This window comes from Vanessa tameamea, chromosome 18, assembly GCF_037043105.1.
Source record: "Vanessa tameamea isolate UH-Manoa-2023 chromosome 18, ilVanTame1 primary haplotype, whole genome shotgun sequence".
In the NCBI taxonomy this organism is placed as follows: Eukaryota; Metazoa; Arthropoda; class Insecta; order Lepidoptera; family Nymphalidae; genus Vanessa; species Vanessa tameamea.
Genome location: NC_087326.1, coordinates 8,721,275 through 8,749,238, shown reverse-complemented (window position 1 = coordinate 8,749,238; position 27,964 = coordinate 8,721,275). Strand labels below are relative to the sequence as shown.

At 30.4% G+C, this 27,964-nt stretch overlaps 1 protein-coding gene across 1 annotated transcript; it reads left to right on the top strand.

Moving 5' to 3' along the window:
• Positions 1-2,133: 2,133 nt before the first annotated feature.
• Positions 2,134-27,964, top strand: LOC113397670 (excitatory amino acid transporter 3). The gene is made up of 9 exons (XM_026636095.2): positions 2,134-2,277; positions 17,456-17,742; positions 18,061-18,243; positions 22,478-22,569; positions 23,194-23,377; positions 24,077-24,310; positions 24,522-24,713; positions 25,346-25,480; positions 25,614-27,964. Exons 2-9 carry the CDS (start codon positions 17,477-17,479, stop codon positions 25,774-25,776), a joined length of 1,449 nt encoding a protein of 482 aa, XP_026491880.1. The 5' UTR covers positions 2,134-2,277; positions 17,456-17,476; the 3' UTR covers positions 25,777-27,964.

The window sequence follows — 27,964 nt, the reverse complement described above, 5'->3', positions numbered from 1 at the left end:
AGTATCATTATTGTTCTCAGCACAATTCTAAGTGTATTATAATTCTGCTTTTCGGCAATAGCCATGCTAGCGATGGCGTCTAATTTGTCTTTGCGAGAATATTCAAAATATGATACTTGTTTATTAAATCCACGTAATACTTTAACCTATGATTTACAAAAAAAATTAAAACGTATCGGTAAAAGTAGTAGTAATACGTTTATAATAAAAGAGTTTTTTTTTAAATATACTAAAAAGGTATTAAAAAGAGTAAATACTAAAGACAATTGACTGATACTGATAAATAATAATCAAACAACGTAGAGTGTAAAAAAACATTCAGATTTGGATAAAAAATGCTTTAATTTAAGTTTTATTACATCTGCAAGTTTTATTGCATCTCATATTAGTAAGATAAGAGTTGTTGCTCCAAAAGTCTACAGTTATAATTTGATCCTTACTCATCGATTCATTGATATAAATCCGAAATGAGATGTTCCCTATACGTCAGACCCTTGCTTCTTGCAGGTTTTTCAGTAGAATCTACATTCCGAAGATCTGGTGGTGACATGACTTTTCAAATGTGATTTTAACTATTTTCATAAAGCTTATTTTGATTTTGAAAATTGATACATTTATAGTAATGAGATTTCTTCTTTTAGTCTTGTAAAAGCCTACTTGAATAAAGCATATTTTGTTTTTGAGTATTGATTAAAATAGAAATAGTTCTTTAATGTCACTCTAATATCAAATTCTTTGGAATATATTTATTGCTATATAATAAAATTAATCCTTTATTGATTAAATAAAATGAACAGGTTTTATTTTGACTATTATTTTTTATAATCGATAGTGCCCAAAATATTATAAAATATAACAAAAAACATCGACAGTTAACTTAAAATTAAATACGGATTTTACCAAAAAACTCTGTATTTTAGGAAACATTCCGACATACTCGTAACACTTTATTATATAAATTATATCCGTCATATAATAATTAACAGTGTCGGATGTCGCAATTGTTAAAGGTCGCAATCATTATGCGTTAATTATTTTCATCTGTCGACTAAACGACTATTTGGAACGAGGCTGTTATATAATACCAGCGAAATTGTTTTCGTTTACAGCGAATTACTTAAATAAAATGGTAAAATAAAATTATCAAATGTTATTATTTATCGATTTGATTTGCCTCTAATAAGAATCATTACTTTGATTTTTAGTTCTTCTTTAGATTATTTGTCATTAATAATAAATAATTTTACAACTTACAAGAGATCAAAAGCGTCATCATTTTTAAAATTATCATTACAAAAATGATGGTACATATACAAATATGTTTAAAGTTTACCATAACTTCTTTTTTATAATTTATAAATGATGTTTATTTAAATAAATAAAACTAAGAGATATATATTAATATATTGAAAAATAAATAAGCCAAAATGCTTGTATCGTCTTATCTTGTGTAGCTCAGGTTCTACGACATCTACGACGTAGAGGAAATTACAATTTAAGCAATCTGTAATTTAAATAAGCCATCGATTATTATTTAATATAATTGCTAACGCCTTTCGGTAAATATTTTTAATTATACGTATACGTAATATTAATTATTTTAAAAACATATGTAATCTATTTAATTCTTAAAAGTAGTATTAATAGATAGATAAATATTTCAACTTTAAGTTATTGAGAAATTGCTATAACTTACGTTCACGTATGTTGCTTTATTTGTCGCAGGTATTGAAATAACAATAATATGATGTAGTAACATTTAAAAATGATAAAACATAGTGATTAAAGAATAAGCTAACAAAAAAGTAAAGTAGGAAACATAATAACGTATAATAACAGTACGCGGCTTATTTTGAATAGTAGTTTATAAACGTAAAAACTGAGTAAGGAAAATATTAATTTTTAAACAATACGAACTCGGTGCAATGTTAGGAAACGTATAGATTGCTACTCAATGTAAATAATAACATACATTTCGTCACTCGAACGAACTACGAATACTACACGCGTAGGACGTACCACACGAGGGCTTTCATTCAGGACATGAAACGTCGCCGGAAGCCGAGTCGCAGATCAATCGTCCCCACCCCTCCTCCGTCCCCCCACCCAGCCTCCACCGCAGGATCTGAGGATGTCCAGACGGAGTGGCTCATCTCAGTCGGCTCCCGGCGTTCCCAGAGCGTGCTCGTCTCGCTCGAATTAACGCGGTCTCAGTTATGCTGTGATAGTTGAACGCGATACAGTGATACATAAGATTCCCGCTCTTTATTTGCAACGGTGAGTCGTAAATAACTATTTGATGAAAAAAAATCTCAATACGAGACTTTTCACACTTGTAGTTTCAGAACTCATTATTCCAATAAATAAAATCATATCAATCAATGATACCCAATCTCGGTCGACTTATTACTTCTGATTTCTAAGTAATGAGCTGTCTGTAAATCGGAAAAAGGAGCGAGGAAAAAATATCGAAACCTTTTTCGTCGATCTTAATTATTAAACGTCGGTAGATATTTGAAATGGCGATGTATTTAAATTAGGAACATCGCAATTGAATTAAAGATTTTAAATTAATTTATTTAATAATATTCTCACGTTGTCCCAGTGACTCAATTTGTCATTAGCACATTTGAATATTTATTATTATAATATATTATTCGTAACATATGCAATATTTCATCTTAATTTACCGTACAATAACACTGACATTAAATTATTATATTACCAATTATAATCAAGGTTATAAAAATTATCCGCCATTTCATATTAAATTGGTCATCCGTATTATACTTTTGGTATTTTATAGAACAAAAATACAATAAAGAGTCATTTGAATGTAATGTAAATGTTTCGTATGTAAATTCATTTTAACGTATTTTTTTTTTTTTTTGATTGGCAAAGGTGGTGTGGTTTTGAATCTAATATTTAAATTAAGTTAATATAGATCACACAAAGCCAGTATCGAATTATTTTAATGATAGCGTATCCCCTCTATTGTTAACTTCTCTACGGTTCGCCGGAAGCACTAGTTGCGCGAATTGTGTTCGCCATGCCTTGTTATCATTTTTGTTTATACATTTTTCTGAATGGAGATTTTTTCCTTATATATCACGAAAAACTGTTACATGATTAATTATGATTTAGAATAAAACTAAGAACTCCGAGCGTAGTGGTTTTAAATTTACGATATTCTATTGTATTGATAAAAGCTATTGATTTTATAATTAACAGATTCATAAAACGGGTTAAGTAAGAAATCACAGTTACATATTATTTTATTGATTTGTATATTTTGATTGGCACGGGTGCAACTTATGAAAAAGTATTTCCTTATTCGGTCCATCATTAGTTCAGGAGATTAACCCCTACATACAAAAGAACAAATTGTCCCTTTTTATAATATTAGTATAGGCCAAAATACATTGTTACATACTTAATGTCCAATGTCGATATGTGTTTAATTATATTAAAACATTAATACTAATGTCGGAATGTAACATGCAAGTTATTCAAAGGAGACTACTACGTTTTTCATCATCTTAGTAGTAAATGTATAAATATATTTATATACAATACCTCATTTTTTAATCTTTCTCACAGTCACGTATTTAATTTAATATTAGTTTATTATTCAGTATATTGATAAAGCTCGAATAGGTCCTTAATGTGTGACGGGAAGATTGAAAATGTTACTTTTTTATAGGTATTTATTATAAGGACATTGATGTTGTACAATGAATATATGCATTTGTTTTTATCAAATCTGTTATAAATAATTTAAACGATTTTCGATCAAACGCGATATTCGGATATAATTAGAATTAAACAGGATAAATAACTATTATTCTACTAATGATTAAATAAATTAGAAAAGGCCCGTTAAGAAAATTTTATAGTGAATAATAACATAAAAAATACATTTTCTGTTTGTGTAACACGAGTACAAACTGGATAAAAATATATCAAGAAAAATAAGTCAATCATAATAATAATAGTCAAACGGGAAGAATTCATTTTATTCCAATAATATATACGTTTAATTTATTGTTTTAATATAAAATACATTATATTATAATGGTTAAACAGTTATTTTTTGTGTTTTGATGTGTTGGTGCAAATTCATAGTAATTTTATATAGAGAAAAACATGTAATTATAATCTTTTAACAACTTTATATCATAACAATAATAGGATTCACATGTGAGAAATGAAAATTTCCAACCAACCAACCAACGTTGGTAATTTTAATAAATCTCTCTTGCATCATTAAGCCTAATCTTGATCCTGAAGTCTCACGTTTTCAGCTTACTATGACGTAATGAAACATAATCTTTGCTTGATTTCATTGAATCAGTCGAAAAAAAAAGCAAAAAAGGTTGACTGAGCTTCGATCTCATATATGTGTGTGTCTGTGTTAAAAATCTAATTTAACATATGCACAGACAGGGTTTGCTCGTACACATATAGATATTAAAATAGCTTAATATTATTTCTATGCTACTTGCTTAAAGTAAAGCTTTGAGTGAATGTGTTCACTTTCGCATGGCGCGTTGAAGTCTTACTCAAGCGCTTTCTAAGCTTTAAGGATTCTATTCAACTTAATTAACTTAAAATCGTATTCTTAAACTATATAACTGTATAGAAAGTTATTTCTATCACGGCATTATATAACCCCGTTAATTATATCAATTACATAAATGTTTTATTCATTATTTTCCTTGTGAACGTTTTTACATAATAAATAATTTACAAAATTAAATACGTTTTTATTGAATCTGTTAAAAAAATTGTTTGAACGATTTTCGTTCTTATCAAAGGTTTTAGTCCGAAATTAAAAAAATATAGATAAAATTTTAATTAAAAAAAAAATCAAATATGTATTTATTGTTGTTTTATAAAGACGTTCGCGTTTATTAATGGCGACTATTGAATATTTTATTAATGTATCTTAATAAGTTGAAATTTAATGCGTTACAGCCCGACCGCATATACAACTTCTACGCCTCAGTATGTTATTTTAAAATTAAGCATAAGATACAACCTTTTTAACATATTTTATTTTATTATGATCACACGACACTTGATACTTAGTTAACTTAAATAAATATGATACTCAATTAATTATCCTCCTACGGCTACGTGGACATCGTTAGTACATTGAGTTAAGTGTCGTCGATGTGGATGGTTAATCTTGAGCTCATTTAGTAGTGAAATGACGGTTATATATCAATGTATAGTTACTATACTACAGACACGTGTTAATGCCAAAGCGTGGGCAGAATTCTTAAAAGTGGCCGTTCGTTATATACGAATATATACTATATGCGCTAACACATATATATATTTGCTTATATACAAGTAAATATCTATTGTAAATTAATCCTGTTACGTTTAAACGCAAATTAAAAATTATTTCCTAGATTTTTACATAATGTATATGTACGTATATTTAAAAAATAACGGTATTAATCTCTAACGTTTTCTTTAAAGCATGGTACTCAGTGACGCAAAAACGGTTGAACTGATTTCGATGAAACCTTAACGTATTTTTTAAGAGTAAATAATATTAACGAAACGTTTATATATCGTACTGCAGCTTGATGACACAGCCTTATTTGTGATATTTTCTCTCATTAGCTCCATAGCAAAACTCGTGAATACTCATCGGGTCTTACCTTGCAAGAACTTATTATCTGTTTTAACTTGCAAGCATCAGAGATAAGATTCGAGTGTTCTCTACACTATCTACTATCACGGCTCATTTAAAATCTGATTAATAGTCCTTTTTTATTTCTATAATTGCGTAGAACAGTGAAGAGTATTAATCCTCCACTATATTTGATTTATAATTTATCTCAACTAAATAAACAAGCAAACTATATAATTATTATTACATCAATATAAAACGCCTCCACAGTGCGTGATAACAGCAATAAATCAGTTACGTTAACGTATTGCTTTAAACGTTATTTTTGATTAGTATTCAATTACAAGGAAACAAAGGTAAAATATTATAATTTATTAAGATTTGATGCATTACAGTTTAGTCAATAGGACACGTGCATCTTAAGTAAAGGTTCCATATTCAAATTCTGGCAAAAACTTTTCATGTATTTATCTTGGGCTCATAGAGAACGTCGTGTTTAACTATGAAGGAAGGCCTTGCGGAAATCTACGTGTGTCTAATGATATTCTACGGCAGTTTAATAAACCAACTTTCTTCATAAGAGGAGAGAAAGCTTGGCAAACTAAACCCATTGCGCCACTGCATTTGCAGGTTTGCAATGACCTATAACCACGACTTATTTCGCGTAGATTTCGGACATGGTAAAATATTATTAATATATTCAATTGTACTCCGATTAAAAATATTGATATGTGCTGGTACATAGTACATTATTAAATGAACGAAATTGCAAAAGGTGCAACAGACGGTCTTATCGCTTAAGTGGCCACCACAGGCAGGCAGGTAATTTTAGGACAGACGACCAATTGTAAAGATATAAATTTATTGAAGTTTTTAAATGGGATGTGTCAATGTTTTAACAAAGTAGGAATACTTACTGTTGCGTCACAATATGTTTACAGCAATTGTATATTCACTCTAACATTGATCACTTTGCAAGAATCAGTGATAAATATTGTTCCATGTGCACGAGACTTAAGGATAAGCTTATAACGCCAAGTTTTCGTCTCCGCAAAGTCAATAAATCTTTCTTGGGGCAAGGTATCCGTTTCTGTAATAAAATTCCACAGGTATTTTTAATTCACTCATAAATTTAAATTATTTGTACAAATTACATTGGTAATACAATAATACAAGATTATATAGATGATAAAAAAGCGTGGAGTTAATACTTGCTAACTTCCAGGCAAGATGTAATTTTAAGCGTTGAAAAAGACTAACTACTGAGTTTCTTGCGGGTTTTTCTCGGTAGAATTTGCATTCCGAACCGGTGGTAGATTCACTTAAAACAGCTTGAAAAAGCCTACTTGAATAAAGTATATTTTTATTTTGATTTTGAATGAGTCATAATATTTTAATATATAAAAAGGTTTTTATAAATTAAAAACGACTAAATTATTTAATCAATAGAAAGGGATACTTTATTCCTAAGACATGAACCTTCCACAACCCATAGTAAGGAGAATGGGAAATGGAAGAATGTTTAATTTTCCTTTACAAATTCGTAGTAGTTTTATTTTTCTGTATGAAATAGACTTGTTAGTGAAAAACAACAATATATGCGCTATTATGGGCGCAGATTACAGGAACAATAAATTTTCTTGGATTGGATTTTCTATCAATCCTGTTGGTAGGGAGTGGCGTGTCAGACTCTATTTGTGTCAAAATAAAAAACTTACCCTAAGTATCTTTTTAAACACGTCAAATCACTCGTGACTATAATAAATAACAATCATTATAATGGTTTTATTGATTAATTAGATTTATACGACTTTGAATAACATTATAATATCGTGATATTGAATAATTTTGTATTGCAACAAAGGATACATAAACATGTGAGTCATATTAATATAATACGTAGGTTGGTCTTAAATGCTGTAAGCCTTTCAGAATAAAACGTACTAGCTAGAAATGGGGACGAGGTAGCACAAATCTTTGTGCCTTTAAATGTAAGAATTTAAAAAAAAAAAACTAAACAATATAATAACAAAGAAGTCTAAAATATACTTAATTCGAACACAGTTCTGCTGGAATAAAAATAATTTGGCTGAGAACATTTTTAAATAATAAATTACCTTTGAAATACGTTATACGAAGCAAGTACGTGTGGTGCTTTCGTTCGAGGTGTTATAAAAAAGTTACTTTATTTACAGAACGACACATTTGTTCAATCTCTAATACTTACATGTAGATTTAAAGATTAAAAAAAAAAAAAAAATTACCACTGTCTGGGAATGTAAAGTCTATTTACACAATTTTACCCATTAGTTAATGATAAAGCGTAATACAGCTCATTTATCAATGATTTATTAATATAAAGAATTAAAAGTCGCTTCCTCGGTTTCATTTTACGTCTTCATATTTCATATTACAGAAGTCTGTTTTAATTAATGACGGTGAAAAAGTTTGTTTCATTTTAAATATTTGCTTAACCCATTGAGTAATCCATTTATACTGAACTTGGTCTTCTACATTTTAAGATGTTTATGGCAAAATAATACGCTACAACCTTGATATAACGGCTATTATTGCGTAGCGTTCAAGTTCTATTGTGTGCCGTTCAAGGATAAATAAAACAGTAATAATGTGCTTGTATGGAAGCCCACTTGTTTGAGAGTTCTTATGAGGGTTCTTTACTCTTTCTACATTCAAGTACTTAACTACTTATATACTTACATGGTAATCATTGAGTGGAAGAACTGCTTTATAACGACTATGACTTATTTTCTTATAAATAATACTAGCTGAACCTGCGAAAAACCGCAAACCGGTATAAACACGCGCGAAATTTATAAAACACAAACTTCGAATCCTCATTTTACCTTAGGGATGGAGTTTCATAAAATTCGTTCTTAATCCGCCAAGACATCCGTCTACACCCTATAAGGAAACTACTATTTTATAGCGTTCTATAAATTAACATATTACATCCTTCTATTAAAGACACCTTTAGATCTGTTTAATAAAAAACTTGTTATTATTATTAAATACTGTTATGACGATTTTCATCACTAGTAGAGCATTCCTTGTGACAGTCGAAATATCATCCAAAAATCACCTGTATAAAGTCACAAATCACAATTACAAATTCATGTTATGTTAACAACGGAACAGTAGACGTTTATAGATATAACAATTACTTAACTATTGTCTAACTCTAGTGTATAAACCATCAAAGTGTTACAAAAATCATCATTTCACATTTTATATCTAAATCAAAACATTATTTATTCAATTAGGCTAATAAAAGCACTTTTAAATCGTAATGATGCCGAGTTGAATTAAATTTAAAGCTATCGGTTCGGAAAGAAGATTCTACCGGGAAGACCCCGTAAGAAACTCAGTAGTTACACTTTCTACCATTTTAAATACAGCGTATGTCAATGAAGTAATACAGTATACGAATTATATTTGCTCATCAAATGTTAACAATAGACTTGCTCGGGCTAGTCAAGTAATAAAAGAGTAATTTATTTCGAATCTGCGACGTGCTAGAGTTGAAGCCACTGCAAAAATAAATCAACGGTATAACAAATTATATGGTCGTTATAACCGGGTCATCTGTCGTTGATAATAATAGTTTGAAACACTTATAATATATATATATATATATATGGCTACCGATTTTCAATGTCAGAGCATTCAAATCTACATGAATACGAGATAAAAGCACTTTTATACCCACTTGTGCCCTTTTTCGATATTGACGTAACGGCCTACATCGAGGATTACTCTCAGGCTGACTTATGTCACCTCGCAACGGTAAGCTTAAGTATCATCGATTTTTTTTTTTTCACAAGATTATATATTACGAAAGAAGGTCAAAAATATGTTTTTTTTTTTAAAAGGTATTCAAATCATAGAGCCAAGTTATAAATTCAATTTGAGTATTTATTTTAGATTTTTTCAATGATACTGTTTCTGTATTTGTCACGTAGTTATAATATAATAAAATTGTTTCTTACTTCTTTACTTACTTTTCAATTGGCCAGGGCAACTATTAAATTAGAACTTGACACTAATGTTCGAAATAAAACCAAATAATCACATAAGTCACCTATAATTATATATATTTACAAATAATAGCCCCCAAATTTCCCACTACTGAGCAAAGGTTTCATGTCCTTTAAAGAAAATTTTAATTTGGGGCTTATTTCACTTCGGGTGTAATAGTTTTATACGACACATTCGTTTCGTCGAGATGCTCTGAAAATTCGGTGGTGCTTACCCAAGGACCAAAAGCAACCCTCGATTTTTCGGTAAAAATCTACATATTCTGTTTGATCATTCAATCACCTAGACTCTAAGTGATATTATATCTGATCATGAAATTACCAAATAACAGTCAAGACATAATAATTATTTCACAAGAGTGTGTTCGCTGTTGGGTTCAGACGAAGCAGATACTAAATAATTTTCGTCGCTACGAATTAACATAACTTGCTAGTGTTTGTAGACCTTTGCTGTTTTAGTTGTTAACTGATATGTTAGTGTATAATTTAAGACAAATAAATTTCGATCCTCCATTGGTAATTTCTTGATTATCTTTCTAAGCACATTTTTTAGTAAATGATTCAGTGATTATATAGTGGATAGGAAACCATGTTTAGTAAATCTAAATACGTGACTGCTTTTCGGCATGATGCTTATAGACACCGACATTTTTTATTTCCGCATTAAGAGATCTTTTCATGATTATATTAGAATTTTGAGTAAGGTCACGAGCATAATTATGTCAGACTAGCTTTTCAAAAATTACTAACGATAAACAAAAATTGAATGATAATCACCTAACAATATAATAGGAGATTAACATTCCATCCCTAATTACGAACCTACCATGTCGTAGAGCTTATTAGTGAGGCTAGAGGTAAAATCTTGAAAATGTCGCCTTAAAAATATTTAGAAACAAAAACACCTGAAATTTTGTGAATTGGGTGGTTTTACCAGTTCATAACGCTCTGTACTAAATAATATAACACCTTTCGCTCGGATCACTCATATACAGAAACCATATGATATAAACTAAGAAGTTTAGAGCAGAGTGGATGAGAAGGCGGTGGATTCTCGAATTCCTCTAAAACTAAAAGGGATTTTTAAAACATTAGAGCTATTCTATATTTGAATCGGAGTGTTGGATCACTAAGATAATAGATAAGAGGCAAATACATTTAACTGAGATGAGAATGCGAGAATGGCAAAGTTAAAAAAGTTTGAAAGTAACATGTTAAAAATATTTATAGGAAAATAAAAAAGCTATCATCTTAAAAAAGAGGGATATTTAAAACCGGGGGACCTAAAGTTTCCTTAAGAAATAAAAATATTTAATGTCGATTTATGTTTGATAATGTGAATTACATAACTTTAACTGCCTTGTAATTCTAGCCTATCTGCAGCAAGCAAGCTATTTTCTTGCTGCATATTCCAAGATCAAGGATTCAATCACCGAGTCGGATAATAAAGAAGTGTTTGTGTTTTTCTATTAAGAAATTTTCAGTAGTAGCTATTGAAGATAGAAGTTTGCAGCTGCAGTAGAGAAGTTTGTAGTATTTATACTCCAAAACCTCAAAGCATGCGAAATTTTTCCTACGAATACTATCCCGTATCAAATTTCCAGATTTGTATAATAGCATTATATTTTGTTTACTCATAAAAATCTTGCTAAGGAGTATTTCTTCGGTTCTTCTTCGGTTCTTCTCAGCAGCTCAAATGATTTCCTTTCAAAACAGTTAAAAAAAAGTGAAATTAGACACATGCAGGTTTGCTCACGATGTTTTCCTTCACCGTCGAGCACGAGATGAATTATAAACTCAAATTGTGCTTGCCTGGGTATGAACTCGCAATCATCGCTTAAGATGCACGCGTTCTAACCAATGGGCCATCTCGGCTCATTCATAATATTTATTAAAAATATTTTTTTATTAATTCAAAAAGAGAAATTCCTTTACATGTTTTGTAATTATTCACAGATTCATTAAATTAGTTCAACTGCCATTAATAGTATAGTAAAATAATAGTGATAAAAATTACTATAATCAGTGCGTATCGCATTCATGGCGTTATTTATTTGACGTAATAGTAATTATTACAGTGACTTATTTACTGTATTTAATAAACTTTGAAGATTTTGAATTGTAGAGCTATTCTGTAGTAACAAATTTGAAAGTAACCTAGAATAACTGAAAATAGACACAATTATTATATTTTTAAGCGATATTGCGTATAATAATTGTTAAACGAATATGTTCTATATATAATAAGCACATATAAATAACTAATTAACGTAATTTGTTTTTCATAATTTCATTAGTGAGATATAAAATGAGTTCTTACTGAATTATACTGCAGAGAGATTTTGGATTCTGAGCGTAATTAATCTCCTATTGTCACTAATGTGTGCACGGTTCCTATAAGAAATTTCGATTCGAAAAATGGTTTGTTTTTTTATGGATTGTAGAATTATCAACGTGGCGTAATTTAGAAGCTATCAACGATTTCTGCTAACGACATTGGCTACGAATTATGTATAGGATATGAAAGATAGTAGTATTTCAATGAAAATAATAAGTATTTATGAAATTGAGGAAATTCTATAATAATAATAAAATATATATATATTAAGAAAGCAAAACAAAATTAAAAAACAATCTGAAGTGACAAGAAATTAAAGTTGAACCAGTACAAATTATTATTAAATTATATTTCGATTAAGCTTAAATTATCACGAGACTTTTTGATATCATATATGTAATTGAATTTCATTGAAACGGGTATTACGATCGATAGAAACATATATTTTTTTTAATAAATTATACAACAAATACATTATTTGATGTGTAATTTATTCGATGCTAAGAAAAAGTTAAATTGATTCGTATCGAATGTTGTGTTTAATTTAACTATTAATTAAACATGGCAAGTTGGAGTGGAAGTGTATATGTGTCAAAATTTAATGAAATATTTTGAACTAATTTTAGTGGAACCTAAACTGTCATTGTTAATTTTTTAATGTTTGTTAATATAAATGTCAGTGACTGCGGCTCTCAACCACCTGGGGTTGTTACTTCATCAGAAAGGAACAAATGAGGATTATCTTTGTTAGAAATATCATCGGCAATTGCCGCGTGACTTTATCTATGTTTGCAGGCTTTTTTAATTAAATACACATATGACGTAAATTTAAATCTTCCACCTTTATTTATTTACATTTAAACGCTAAGAAGTACTTCAATCTGTGCTGTGTTTAGTCTGTACTTAGTTTTTCATGAGTTTCTTGTATAGTTGTCGAGACTATTGAGTTATCTGGCTGCGTATTCTTGCACAATCTATTAAAAATAAAACAACCGTCGCCCGATCTAACAAGCGCTATATACTTATTAATGTCGGCGCACGTGCCGGCGCGCTCATTAGTGGATCAACTTTGTTAGGTGTCAAAAAAATGCGTTCACCCTTGTTATTTCTCATGAACTTGAAAGCTATTCAGCAGCTCAAGTCTACGTAAATAATTATGAAGAAATCTCTCTATACAAATATTATAAAGATAAATAGTTGGTTGGCTTGAAAGCGCTAATCTCAGCGACTAATAGTCCGATTTGAAATATTGAGAAAAGTTACAACATAATGCTACGATCCACGAGGTTAGCATAAGAAGAAAATATGTAAACTAGAATGTTAATAATTAAGAAAATTAAACACGTATTAAATTTTACGCATACTAAATCGAAACTATATCTCGATAAGAAATCGATAATTTTAAGAGTTCTAGTCGTTCTTGAACAAATCTTTATTCGTTAGGTGGTATATTGTAAAATTCCAATGTTTGTAACTATGATTATGTTATTTCTTGCAAATCTGAATTAGGACTTACTGTTATTCTAAAGATTTTAAATTTTACTTATTAGTTTAGTTTCGATGACAATGTATTTTTATGGTATGCATTACCCGATTATCCACAAAAGATTTACTCCAGATGAGGAACTCCTCGACGCTAAATTATATTTAGTTGATGACAAGATACACTTAGTTAAAATGTACTTATCTTTAAATGTGCAATATATATAATAAATGCAAATTTAACACGGATGAATTCTCGTAGCGCATCTACTATATAACCATAGATATTAGCCCTAGTTATTAAAATAATGTAATCAATAATTCTATATTATTCTTGGTTTTCATATATGTTGAGACATCCTTACATTATATTATCATTTATTGAATTCTATATTGATTATGTGATTAAGCTAATTTAGTTGAAGCACACTGAGAATTAGGCAATTTTTATTTTTTTTAATATGATGTCTACTAAACAATTGATAATAGACAAAGTAGATTAATAAAAGTATGTTGTCTTAATTATTAATCGAAGTGAAATGATTAGAAGAAGCATTGTACGTTCCATATATAGAACACTTAATAGATCCTTGTCTCTGTCTGTCGAGCATAATGTCAGGGACAAGATCAATGGACTTACGACCCAAGACGGTGATTTAAATACGTAGTACATTGATCATTATTATTTAAAAACAATTTCAAACTTATTCATGTGCAAGTCTCAGCAAAATAATATTCAATAACATCGTCATTTGAAATATATTATAAAAATACTTAAATTAGTAAACAAGGATGACAGGATGATATTAAATATACTAAAGTCTGTGTCGCTTTCGATTGCAAAACAGACCTTAATTCATCCTTTATTTTTGATTTCGTCATCCCATCAATACAATAAAGTTTAGTGTCATGAGTGTACATTTCCAGCCAGGTACGTCGTTAGGCAGATTGCGGTGCGTGTGAGCGAGGGGAGAGCTGATCGCGATACTAAATAAAGATTTCCGCGATGACATCCGCGCGGGGCGCGTATGCTCTGTCTCCCACGTGTGGTCCCGCGCTAAATTTGAGCACGAAATTTCGACATTGTACGAAAAAAATATATATATCTGAGGTCAGGATTGCATCACATGTTTGTTGATGGCATAACAATATGCCAACAATAACAATAACAATATTTGTTTTTCACTTCAACAATGAAAGAAGCTCAGTAACAATGTATTTTGTACAAGATGCTTCACACCAATATATGAACACATATGTAGTTACGTACACTGTTGTGCATCTGCCAATTTTCCCACAGCATTAATGTCAGTAGAACAATTATCTTGACATTTGTTATGGTTAAAAGTTGAGTGATTTCAAATATTCAAGTATAATAAAATTAATATACATACATATACCATATACCATATATTATTTTAGTTTTTTATTTTACTACTCACAATTATTTAAAAAAAAATGTTTTGTTTTTAAACATTATTAATGAATTATAGGAACATTAACATTATTGCCATACAACAATGAATTTAAATCAGAGACCTACTCTGAACTGTGCCTGTTGTTAGACAATAGAGGGTTTCCAGTTTCACTGCGATGTTATCATTATAAATGTAACTTCTAAAGGGTTACTTCTGCTTTATATGAAGTTGAAACAACGAGCATTCCTAGATTCAAGCTACACTTCCTATTTATTATGGCGACATCGATTCGAGGGAAGATTTAAGTGTTGCCCTTTCGTCCTTTCCTGTACTGAGGTGTACAAAGGTGATAAAAAATTGGAAAATATAGTGCCTCAATGTCGATATTGAGCCGGGTCATACGGGTTGCATACGGTCGCTCTAAAAATTCAATTTCCGTGTGAACGGCGTGTTTCTCTTAATGATATAATTAAAAGACTTTTGTCACTCAACGTTCCTGCTTCCATTGAGCCCCATAGCATTATACATAGATTATGGCAAAAACCTCTTAAAATGACACTGGTTTCGTTGGAACTCGGACGGGCTCTAGGACGCTACATGCGTTGATACGTTGGTCGAAGGCCGAAACCGCTGCGGTAAAAAAAATATACGAATAAACGATGTAAATATTAATATGTATTACACAATAGTGCAAAAACCTTAATTAAAAATTATAACTCCTCATATTATTGCCTCTACTGGTGAATGAACTGCCTGCATTGGCTATTTTTACGATTACGATAGGATTTAATGTAAATAATTCTCACGTGAATAAAGTATATATTGAAAGATACTGTGACATTTTATCTTGTTTAATCATGGAACGAAACATGTACATGGTTTGCCAAGTATAACGTGCCAAGTATGCATTTATTTGGGTATAATCGAAAGTTGAAGCACGAATAATTGTATATAGAATTTAAATAAAATGATGTATAATATATTTAAACATAGAATATACATCATTTTATTTAATAATTTTTTTTTTGGTAACTTTTAGGATAATAATATATTTTATGTTTTTTTTTTTTTACAATAGAAAGAAAAGAGCAACTATTTAATTATTCTTGTTAAATTAACGTGTATATAAATGAAACAAAAATATAAAACCAGTTTTTCTGCTCATCTTTTGGCTTTATCTGCCTAAAACATATTTTCATATTTCATGTTAATAAAGATGTAAAAAAATAAAGTTATATCGACTTTAGACATTACAAATAATACCGATTTCTGATATCATTGTTGGCCTTCAAATCAACCTCTATTAAGTAATATTTCCAGTTGATTTAAAAAAAAAAAAAAAGAAATCTACGATTAGTTTTCTTAAAATTGTTACTATAAATATAGTCAGGTATCCACTAACAACGGTTTTAGTATTTTACGTGTTTTCACGAGACACGGGACTGTAAAAACTGCCAAAATCCAAACTCTGGGCAGCTAATAGGATTTAATTGTACTTTAATGACATACTACTTTTTAATTAAAATGGTGGGGAAGAGTAACTACTGAGTTTTTTGCCGGATCTTCTCATTGGAATCTGCTTTCCGAGTCGGTGGTACCATATATTTAATTCAACAACGTAACATGACGATTCAAAAGTGCTTATATGAGACTACTTGAATAAAGAATATTTAGATTTTTGATTGATTTGATTTGAGTGTGTAGGTTTTTGAAAATAATTACACACTATGATCGACCATATGGGGTTTTGGGGAATACAATGCATAAGAATAGTAGCATAAGGGGATGAAAATAGTACGGCCACGTACGACGTTGCCGTAGTTTGTCAAGATAGTAGAAAATATGTGCATACGGTTTTTGGTATCAACGACGAACAGTGATGCTAGTTGCGATTCCAGCGTGAGTCTTTTACCCATACTGGGAATTGACCATACAAAACAAATAAAGCACTCTCTGTGCTTTTAAGATGGAAATGGGTAGATTAATTTATTTAGCTAAAGTATTTAAGTAACGACACCATAAAGTGATTTTAAGAATTTTACCAATTTCACCCTGAAGTGGTTTAAATAGGGTGTAAATTAGTATGAGGTTTTGTTCGTTTTTATTATTCTCGGAAGAACCAAAATTCTGAAACGAAGGCTAGGTAAGAGTTGTTAGAAAACGATGGTTACCGAAAGTATTTTTAAGAGCCTACTTAAATAAAATATATTGATTGCTATATGTCTTTGAATTTACCTAATAAGAAAAATATATATTTTGTTAACATACTTCTTTATATATCCATTATTTATTATTGCTTTTAAAAAATGTATCTTGATAGATCTGTTTGAGAATAATGTACCTCAAGACCGTTGAACCGATTCTACGACAATTGGAATAAATGAAACGTAGAATATTTGAGCGCTACTCGTTTAGGATAATATATTATAAACAAATCTAAAGAAACATTGCAATGCAGTTGCTTTACTATAAAATATAATAATTTCGAGAGTAACAAAATATTTTATCTTTTCAGAAACGACGGTGTCCCACCAAGATGCCGCTTCAAATCAGACGAAATAAATGTACTTCATTCCTTCGAGAGAATCTTTTAACCATCCTAACTGTGATAGGAGTTCTCTCCGGAACGCTGCTCGGATGGGGCCTGCGGGCATCTGGTATAGAATGGTCACGACGTGATGTCATGTACTTCCAGTATCCAGGTGAACTGTTTCTAAGGATGCTGAAATGTTTGATAGTACCATTGTTAGTCTCTTCGATTGTTTCTGCGATCGGTTCACTAGATCTCAGTCTATCTGGCAAGTAAGTTCACCTTTTAATAACATTACAATAATCTGGCAACATTTAAGATTTTTTAGTTACGTAAATATGAGCAAACGTTAAATTTCTAATTTAAATATTGTGCTGATTTCATCTAATTACAACAAAACACATTGAAATTGTAATCCATCAGGTTATAAACTATAATTATATTTCCAAGTGATGTGTGTTAGCAATAGTCTATTTAATTTCAATGTAAATAAGACTAATCAATATTGAAATAGTATTAAATTTATTATTATATTCTTCATAATTTATGGACACTCGATATTGGTGTTAACTAGCTTGTTACTATCTCAGGGTTGGTCTCCGAGCCATCATCTACTACATGACGACGACAATATGTGCAGTGATGCTCGGTATAGCTCTAGTCACCACAATCAAGCCAGGCCGAGGCTCTGATGCTTACAGTCAGCCCAACGTTACCAAGAAACTCGTCACTAAGGACACGCTCACATCTGACACTCTATTGGATTTAATAAGGTGAATATGAAATTTTGTTGTCTTTTAAGCCTTTTTGATTGGTTAAAAAGTTCAGTTAACAATGACGAAGTTAACGATTCATCATAAACAGCCGTCAAACTCCTAGGCAAGGGCCAGACACGAATATGTTATTCTTTCACGGAGTTTCACAACATTTCTACATTGCGAGTTGTCGGATATTTGTGTCACAGAATTTCTATTATAGAATACTCAGTGGCTTCTTGGTTTTGTATAAACGACCTTCAGATAGTAACCTCTTGTTTAACTAGTAAATAATCTCTGCTGTAATTAAATGGTTAGGGGAAGACAAAGAAAAATTTGTATATCCAATTGAAATAGAAGAAATTGTTATATCCAATTTATATTCAGTAATAAAAATAATGTTTCATGTCGTGTTTATTTTAATAATTATCTAAATTAAAATTTAATATAGGAATAACTACGGACAATATTTAATATTAGTGAGTTAATATTTTAAAGTGAGAAAATCCTTGAGTCATCTGACATTCTTAATGATACAGGCCTTTTCATTAATCCAAAGGAATATCAATTATACAAATTGATATGCGCTTAATATCTCGTTAACGAGTCGTTTTAAATGCTCAGATGAAATATCACACATCATTTGCGTGTCACTATATTGGCTTAATGAAAGTGTTAATTTACCCGTCCGGGCGAAATTCGCGAAAACCATTTTATTAATTTTTATCTATTTCATTAAACAGTTTCCTAAACTTTTTGTAGTAAATTTGTGTGTGGATTACGAAAACTGATTCAATGTTAATGTTGCTGATGCTTACTCATTAAATGTTTTTTTTTTGTTTCTACGACTGATGATTTTTTTTTTGATAAATTGAAATAAAATGGGATTTAATATTATGTTATGTTTACTCATTGTGTCCGCCATATTATAATTCCTTGCTTAAAATTAGTTTAACGGCATGTTAAAATTCTTAAACTTTTTTGAATTTTAGTCACCAAAAAGCCCATTTGCGGGAATAAATTGTATTTAAAAATTACTGGCTCGATGGTCTAGCTCATAAAACCGCAGATTCAGTGCTGGGCTGATTGATAGTGACAATCACAGTATCATTAATCATTAAATAATAAAATTTAGGTAATGTTACATCGATTAAAAGAACGATAACTGCTTTTCGCCATACAAAACAAACAAAAGGGAAGCAGTATAATTCTTAAGTTAATTAACTACATACAACTATTGAGCATATAGTTAGGCGTAGTTATGAAACTAAATTGAGGAGTATCAAGATAACGATGTTTTTAAAGGTATAAAGAGCATCTTTAATCCGTTGGCTTACAAATTAAAAGCAATTGCTAATGACTAAGATCAAGACGTTGTCATGTCCGACTTAAAGTGTAATGGACGAAGAGTCTAATAGTTGTAGTTGAATGGACGCCTAGATTGTTCTTTTAATTTATACCTGACAGTATAACTGGCTTTTAATTTATCTTTAGTGGTTTATCTTCTTGTAAACTTAATTTATAAGATAGTCTTTATAACAATTTACTGTAGAGACAACAATCATTCAACCGGCTTTAAAAAGGAAGAGGTTATATGTATGTACAATGATAATTCAAAAACGGCTAGACCGATTTGAACGATTTAAAGTTTATAATGATTCCATTAAAGTTGATCCTATGTAGTCCTATACTTTGTCTATGGCGTATACTATAGCGTTTTTCAAAAGATTAGGTAAATATGTGGGTAATACCTTTTGAGACAACTGGATGTTATTTTGATTTATTATTTAATGAGGTGACAACCGATTTCGATACGCAAATCACGTCATTTATTTAATCGAAATAAGTTTTGTAGTATTTAGTGTTGTGCTATACACACACAATTATACATGACATATTAATTTTTTTTATTTTTTTTTTTTTGACTTGAATTTAAATTTTTTGATTGATGATATTTTCTGTGTAATAAATAAAGTAAACTTGCCAAAAATTTAATTAAATGAGTAAGCTAACTTAAATTACTATAAAAATACTGCTGTTTAAATATATTAATAAAGGTTTTCTTAGGCAGATCCAATAATAAAGAATCCTATATTCAATCCTATTCTGAGTATATACGTAAAATAAATAATAGCTTTTATACTTTCAGATTTTATTCAAATGTTACGGGATCAAAAGATATTCAAATAATTCAAATTTAAAATACAATGATAACAATTGTATAATGAAAATGTTTTTTAAAAAATTAAACATTGTGTCAAATAATATGAATAGTTGGTTACAAGTTAATGTGTTAATGTGTTACAGTTTGTCCAACAATGTAACAACTGTTTAAAATATATGTTTTTCAAAATTTTATGAAGCAGTTCTAGTTTTGATGGAATCGGCCCAAAATGTCCTTTGACCATATTCGATGTTATTATAACTTTGAATTCAATCATGCAGATGCACTTGAAAATACCCCTCGTTAATTTTGCTTTACCAATGATGTCTTTGATAATATCATGCGAATGAGTATCTTACTATATTATAGGTGTCAAATAGTAAACCCTTAGTATAAATTATACGAGTCATCACATAAAATGAAAAGTGGTTATCAGAAACATAATCTTCTCAATCAAGGCGCCAACGTTCGCGCGAAGTTTATTCGTAATTGACAATTGTCAAGAGAAGCGGCGCGCGCGTCGGTTCCCTCCTAGTCAGTCTTCATCAGCCCGCGCTATTTATATTGCGCCCTAGATACCATTACTAGGGCTGGCATGCATAATCGCTATAAATTGTCTGTAAAATTTTGGCCGCCCTAATTGTACTGGAGACCTTCAATTTCAATTTTCAACGGTAACTAATCCGTTAATTGTCATTGCTTATTAACCAGTACTATGTTACATACGTATACATATATACTATATTATAATATATTCTATATTGGACACATGAACGCTATTCAGAATCTAACAAATGTTTTATATTTTGTATAGTTTATTAATGAACTTGATTAGAACGTAGGGATTCGTAATTTTCAAATAAAATATCGTGATTGTGTTGACATAACACTTTTTTGGTCGAATTAATTTTGAAAAGCATGACCCTAGCGTTATCAATAAAGCAAAACAACACAACGGATCGACGCACAGGATTGTCTGCACGACAGGTGCCATAGGTCACTCGATAGAGTTTAAAGCTAACATAGATCTGCCAGAACGATTAAAGATTAAAATTAAGCTTATACAATGTTATAAAATGTAAACAAATCCTATATCGTCGTATCCTGTAAAGATTGAGCGTCCTAACTATTAAAAAATAACACATGATTGAACCAATGATGTATTTTGTGAGGTAATAGCCCTTTTCAATCTGTCTGTACGTAAAAATACTAACGAAGACCTTTACTTGTTCTATTACCGTCTATCTTAATTTTGTATTTGGTTATTGTATAAAAAACTGATATAATTGTCAAATGTTTTGTTATAAAAATCAAATAAATAGCACATTCGCTTTTAGAGATAAATATCAGTTTATCGTCGAATTAAATAAATATGTAAGGTTAAATGTTCACTGAACAATTGCGAAGATAATGCTACACTTTTTCATTGTTAATCTATACTAATCTTATTAATGCGCTTTGTCTGTTTGTCTGTCTGAATGTTACGCTTTCACGGTCAAACTAGTGAATCGAATTTGAAATATTTGGTATGGAGTAAGTTTGAACCCGAAGGAAGGACATAGGTACTTTTTTATACCTAACACCTCACGACCAATCCCTAGAACGCGAGCGAAGCTGCGGGCGACAACTAGTTTTGTCATATATCACTGTAGTAACGCAGATGTAACTTTTGTCGAAACATGCCACAAAATATAGAATATACAGAAATAATTATATACTATATAAATAAGACGTAATTTCTTATCAATGAATAACTATGATGATTAAATTTTTTTTTAAATTCATTTTGATATCAATGTAAATAAACGTATAATTGTAATGTAACGATTAATTAGAAATAATAATAATAATAAATATTGGACAACATCACATACATTACTCTGATCCCAATGTAAGTAGCTAAAGCACTTGTGTTATGGAAAATCAGAAGTAACGACGGTACCACAAACACCCAGACCCAAGACAACATAGAAAACTTATGAACTTTTTCTACATCGACTCGTCAAAATACGAAAGCTTTGCATTCGGTGGTTAATTGAATAATTCGTAGTAAATATTTACTCATGTGTTTATAACTATTGTTTTCAGAAACCTTTTCCCAGAGAACATAGCTCAGGCAACGATCGCGTCGTACCGGACGCGGCTGGCATATGATCAGAATGACACTAAGGCCATTAAAGGTGAATAATCTTTACATAGTATTATCATAAATCTGTTTTTAAAAAAATTACATGCTTCAAATTGATATCCTGAAATTATAGTAGCGTAAAATAGCCTTCTTTTCTGTACATATTTTGGCGACCAACAAGTTTTACATATAAAAAAATTGTTACTGTGCTACATAGTTATGACCTATTGACAATACTACGCACTGTCTTGCTACATACATATATGTTTATAGGTCCACAAAACGAAAATGCATGGCATGTCCAGTTAAAAAAAAATTAACTTGAGTGGCCAAATATTTTAAAAACATCACTATTTTGTGTTGTTTCTAAAGTAGTCATATAATATTTATAAATAAGGTAAAATAAAAAAAAAAAACACATATTTTTATTTGAAAACAATGTCATATTTAATATTATAAATTTAATTATATAAAATAATAGTAATTAAAAAACCATAAATACAAAGTTTATTTTTTTAAACAACTTTGGTAAACTCGTAATTATTTTGTTGTCTATTGTGACCGGACTAGTGTCGTCCTTAAACTATAACATGATACATAATATATATCATGATAAAATAATGTACATATTACTTTGAATTAATAAGCTACATATAAAATACTATTATCGTTTCAGGTCACCTGGAAACTTATAAAATAGAAGGCGATTACCAAAGCGGCAGCAACGTGCTGGGTCTGGTATGTTTCAGCATCGTTTTGGGTATCACGCTTGGCAAAATGGGGGAGCAGAGTCGGCCGTTACAAAATTTCTTTCACGCCTTGTCTGAAGCTATGATGATCATCACTGGATGGGTTATTTGGTGAGGATTAAAAGTTCTCTTCTAGAAATTGTGATGTGCACGGAATCAATAACAGCAACAAACATAATTTTTTTACTTCTAATTCTGCAATGCTCCTGTGCAATGTACACGCTTTTACTACAGGATCCCAGAACGTTAAAAAACCGTTTCATAACGTTTGTGTGTTAAAGGTTAATGTAACATTTACGATTGAATATATGATATCGCGCCTTGGGAAAGAAACGATCATCTCCAGGTCGTTTCAAAAATAAATTCATTTTAATCACAAATATATATATATCCGGCTGAGTTTGTTTCACCAGTTCTACTCATGTCTGAGGTGTTTCTCTCCGAACCGGTGGTAAAATTTTGACAATCAATAAGAAAGTGTAATAGTTCTATGTTGACTAAGACTAATATTTGAATTCGAAAAAGTATATCTAGACAAGATATATTATTTATTTTCAAATAAATGCAAACGTGGCTCAAATCATTACATATTATAAAATAAAGTACTCCCGTCGCGTCTGTACACGATAAGCTTAAAAACTACCATAACGTTTATTATACGGTTTTCACTATTCGTTATTATTTCATTATTTTCGGTTTTTTATTCACTCTTAACATTTACTTTACAAATAAATTTTGTTCAAAGTATTCAGGGTTTACATATATGTGGAACATTACCGTAAAGATTATTGCTCAAACATGTCTTTTTAGGTTGTCACCACTCGGTGTATTCTTCCTCGTGACAGCAAAAATCATGGAGATCGAATCGTTTGCGGAATTAGTCGGACGGTTGGGTCTCTACTTCATGACGGTACTTTTGGGCCTCTTCCTCCACGGCTTTGGTACTTTAAGTATTTTGTTCATCCTGGCGACTAAGAAACTCCCGTGTCGCTACATTGCTAAGATGGGACAGGTTATGGCGACTGCTTTTGGAACTGCTTCGAGGTAAACGACTTTTAATTAATATTTTATGGTAAATATTCAAATCATTATTCAGTGGTTTTAAAGCACAATTACCTTTCAGTAAAAATATTAGGTAGGCTCTTTCCTTTCGATTTGAATGGCATAACTCACAGCTCACTGATACCGCATTAGAAAAAATATAAGTACTGATATTCATAACATATATAAACTAATATAAATAAATAAATACCAGTTCAGCAACAATGCCCATCACGATCGGTTGCTGTGACGACATGGGTCTGGACCCGCGCATCACTCGCTTCGTGATCCCCATCGGCGCCACCATCAACATGGACGGGACCGCGCTCTACGAAGCCGTGGCTGCTATTTTTATCGCTCAACTAAGGAAAGTTGATATGTCTTTTGGCAAAATTGTTGCTGTCAGGTGAGTAAGGACTGATTTTCATTAATTTATTTTTTAAACTACGCATTGACCGTATCTTTGGTACCACTATATAGTTTGTAAGTTTTGTTTAACTTTTTATTCACTACATAGGTTATATCAAGTATACTAATAATTATATCAAGGTTATCTGGGATAGACCATACTGTACGTCAAATATCTAGTATATTTATTATACTGACTTATCAAAGAGATTGATTTAGAGAGACAATTTTAGCACTTTCTAATGATTTTATATATTCGTAGCAGTATTAGGTATGATTAGGTTAAGGAAAAATGACCTTTACTTTTCCTGTTGAATTGACACCCTGACGGACCATAAAAGTGAGAAAATAGAAGGGGAATTTACCTGTGATTGCGCAGTAATTAAACTATAGTATCTCATTCGTAGTCGACTAGTCTTCGCTAGACAATATCCAATGTAAAAACAAAAACACATCTATATTTTGAAATTTTTCATAATACAAATTATGATCTATTTTCAGTGAATAATTCATAATGTCAGAGTATTTAAAAAAATATATATATACGGCTGTAATCATTAGGGAACATGTGAGCTTATTTACTTTTTTGTATTCTATGAACAAAATATAACGAGCCAGTTTTAATTTCAGCGTAACAGCCACAGCAGCTAGTATAGGCGCGGCGGGTATCCCACAAGCGGGGCTGGTTACCATGGTGATGGTGCTGGATACCGTCAACCTGCCTGCTGAGGACGTCTCCATCATTCTCGCAGTCGACTGGTTACTGTGAGTCACCATTTGCTATTCCATTATCGAAACCATCTGATTACAATTAACCACATAACTACAAGATATACAAATAATATAAAAATAAGCATTTAATATTAAATTAGTATATTATCTCTTTCTGTTATTATAGTGATCGATTCCGTACAACTATTAATGTTGTTTGCGATGCTCTCGGCGCCATCATAGTTACGTCTCTATCGCAAGGGGACATCGACAAGACGCGCGCGCTACAGAACGACAGAGAACTTGCGCCTGCGCACGAACTGACCGAGCTGGAAAAGGGTGAGCATTGAACGAACACGTTCGCGGGCTCGCCATCTACTTGATTTAGAGCTCTACTCAGTATAAAGTCCCGCTCCATAATTCAAACAAAATGTATTGAAACCTCATTTCCCAATGTTGAATTGATTTATGCAAGAATAATTGAATCTAAATTCTAAAAAATCTGTTTATTATTAATCTGTGTACTAAGTTTAGTACTGCCTGTGAACTAGAAATTTATAACTTTGTTGCATTTTAATCTTAACGTATAATAAATTAAAGAAATAGACTTAGACGCATTACTGACAATAACGATTGCGAGAGCGAGACAGAGTACGTCATATATCTGTGTACCGCTCTGTATGAGGTTAGCGTCAAGCGTTATAACGGTTAAACGGTTAAGCGTTCTGTGTTCAATAACGATAACGTTATTCCGTATTAGGACAATAACGTATAAGTAGTGTGAATTATTTTTGTTGTGATGATTAATTTATTACGTTGCGTTGTTAGTTAGATACTGGTTTTATCGTCTGCACAAGGCTGGATTAAATAACAAAAAGGCAATATTAGTTTTAATAACTCACCTAATATTTAAAATGTTAATTATTAACCACTCAACCTTATATACACATATTATATTATATATATTGCATCCATTAAATAAATAAATATTTATTGTATGTATCCAAGCTAAGTGTGGCCAGTCCATAGATAACAGTTTGCTTCAGATTAATTCAGCCTTGCATCTGGGTTATGAATTATATAATAAATATATGTTATAGCAAATTATGATAACTTTGTTAAGTGAAATAATTTATGAAATATTTAAAAGTAAATATTCTTCGTTACTACAATAATTTAAATAATTATAATATTTGATGTGTAGTGCACATGTTGTCAAAATACATTTTAGTTTATTTATTTATTATTTCAAAATATATAAGTATTTAACGGATTTAAAAATTCATCAGTGTGTTCGAAATGTGCCAAATTATAATATGTAAAGCACTAAGCAGCTCTATTATTAATAGTACTTAAAACTATTTCATGATTTCTCAAAAAACATTTAACTTGTAAACAGCATTTGAATACATTTTGAGACGTCGTGGAACTGGTTTTGAGACCAACTTCATATTTCCTATTGAATGTTAAAAATATATAAATCTTTACATCGACAAAGCTCTATACTATTTTCCTACATTTGATAATGGAACGATGTTTAAATAAATATTAAACAAGTCTCAGTAGACAAGCGGTATTTTAGCAGATGTTTACACTTTACTCTATTAAAATGAATAATTCAAGCACGTGCACTTAAGTATACGTGTCAAAATACCCTTTTTCGTGTCGTTTTAGGTATGTAACGTTATAAAATTTCAAAATAACGCTGCATATAAAAACGATTGAGTTAAATTAGATCTTAAATGTTTTAATCTCATTACTTCCAATGAAGTTTTCCTTTAAAACTTTTAACATCTGTAACTGAGATCTGTTAATCTATTTTTGTATGAATGTATTAGTATATCCTTCATATGCGTGCATGTTTGTAGTACTGTTCTATTTATATTATAACTTATCAAATGTGCCATAATATAAGTGCGTGTAAAATAGTTTCTAGTGTTCCGTCATCATGTCGTTGCATTCCAGTTATTAACTTATTTTGGAATCCAATAACACTTAGTGTTTTATATTAAATTTAATTGTTATATTTTATTTTATGATCGTTAAGAACGATTTAAAAATGACAACTTTGTATGGAATACATAATCACGATATTTTTTATTTTAAAAATAAAAACATTGGTTATATATTGTTTATTATACCATCAAAAATGGCCAAAAATTAGAAGTTTAAGTAAATGTTTAACCTAAGTTAAAATGGAACGTTGTAATTGTCAGATTTTATTATTTAAAATTATTATTGTAATCGTGCATATGTAGATATTAGACCACTTAGATGTGAATTCACTTGTTATTTATTGTAAAGATTTTTCTAAACATTATACATTCTTGTAGATTCCATGTACATATTTTCTTTTCCACCTTTCCTTGACAGTTTGTTACTGACGAAGGTTAAGACAAGAAACCTATTATAAAATCATTACATAAACCGTAACTTCAAATACAAATCATTATAGATTTTTATATCGCCGTTTATATTTTAGTTTATACTACTGTCTAAACTTTTCCAAATGTTATTTTAATAAATACGTACCATAGT

Excerpts from the sequence above, each read along its gene's own strand:
- LOC113397670 (XM_026636095.2), top strand. The coding sequence starts at position 17,477 with ATGCCGCTTCAAATCAGACGAAATAAATGTACTTCATTCCTTCGAGAG. Across the intron at positions 18,244-22,477 it reads ACTCTATTGGATTTAATAAG|AAACCTTTTCCCAGAGAACA; the intron begins GTGAATATGAAA and ends TATTGTTTTCAG. Across the intron at positions 24,714-25,345 it reads GGCAAAATTGTTGCTGTCAG|CGTAACAGCCACAGCAGCTA; the intron begins GTGAGTAAGGAC and ends TTTTAATTTCAG.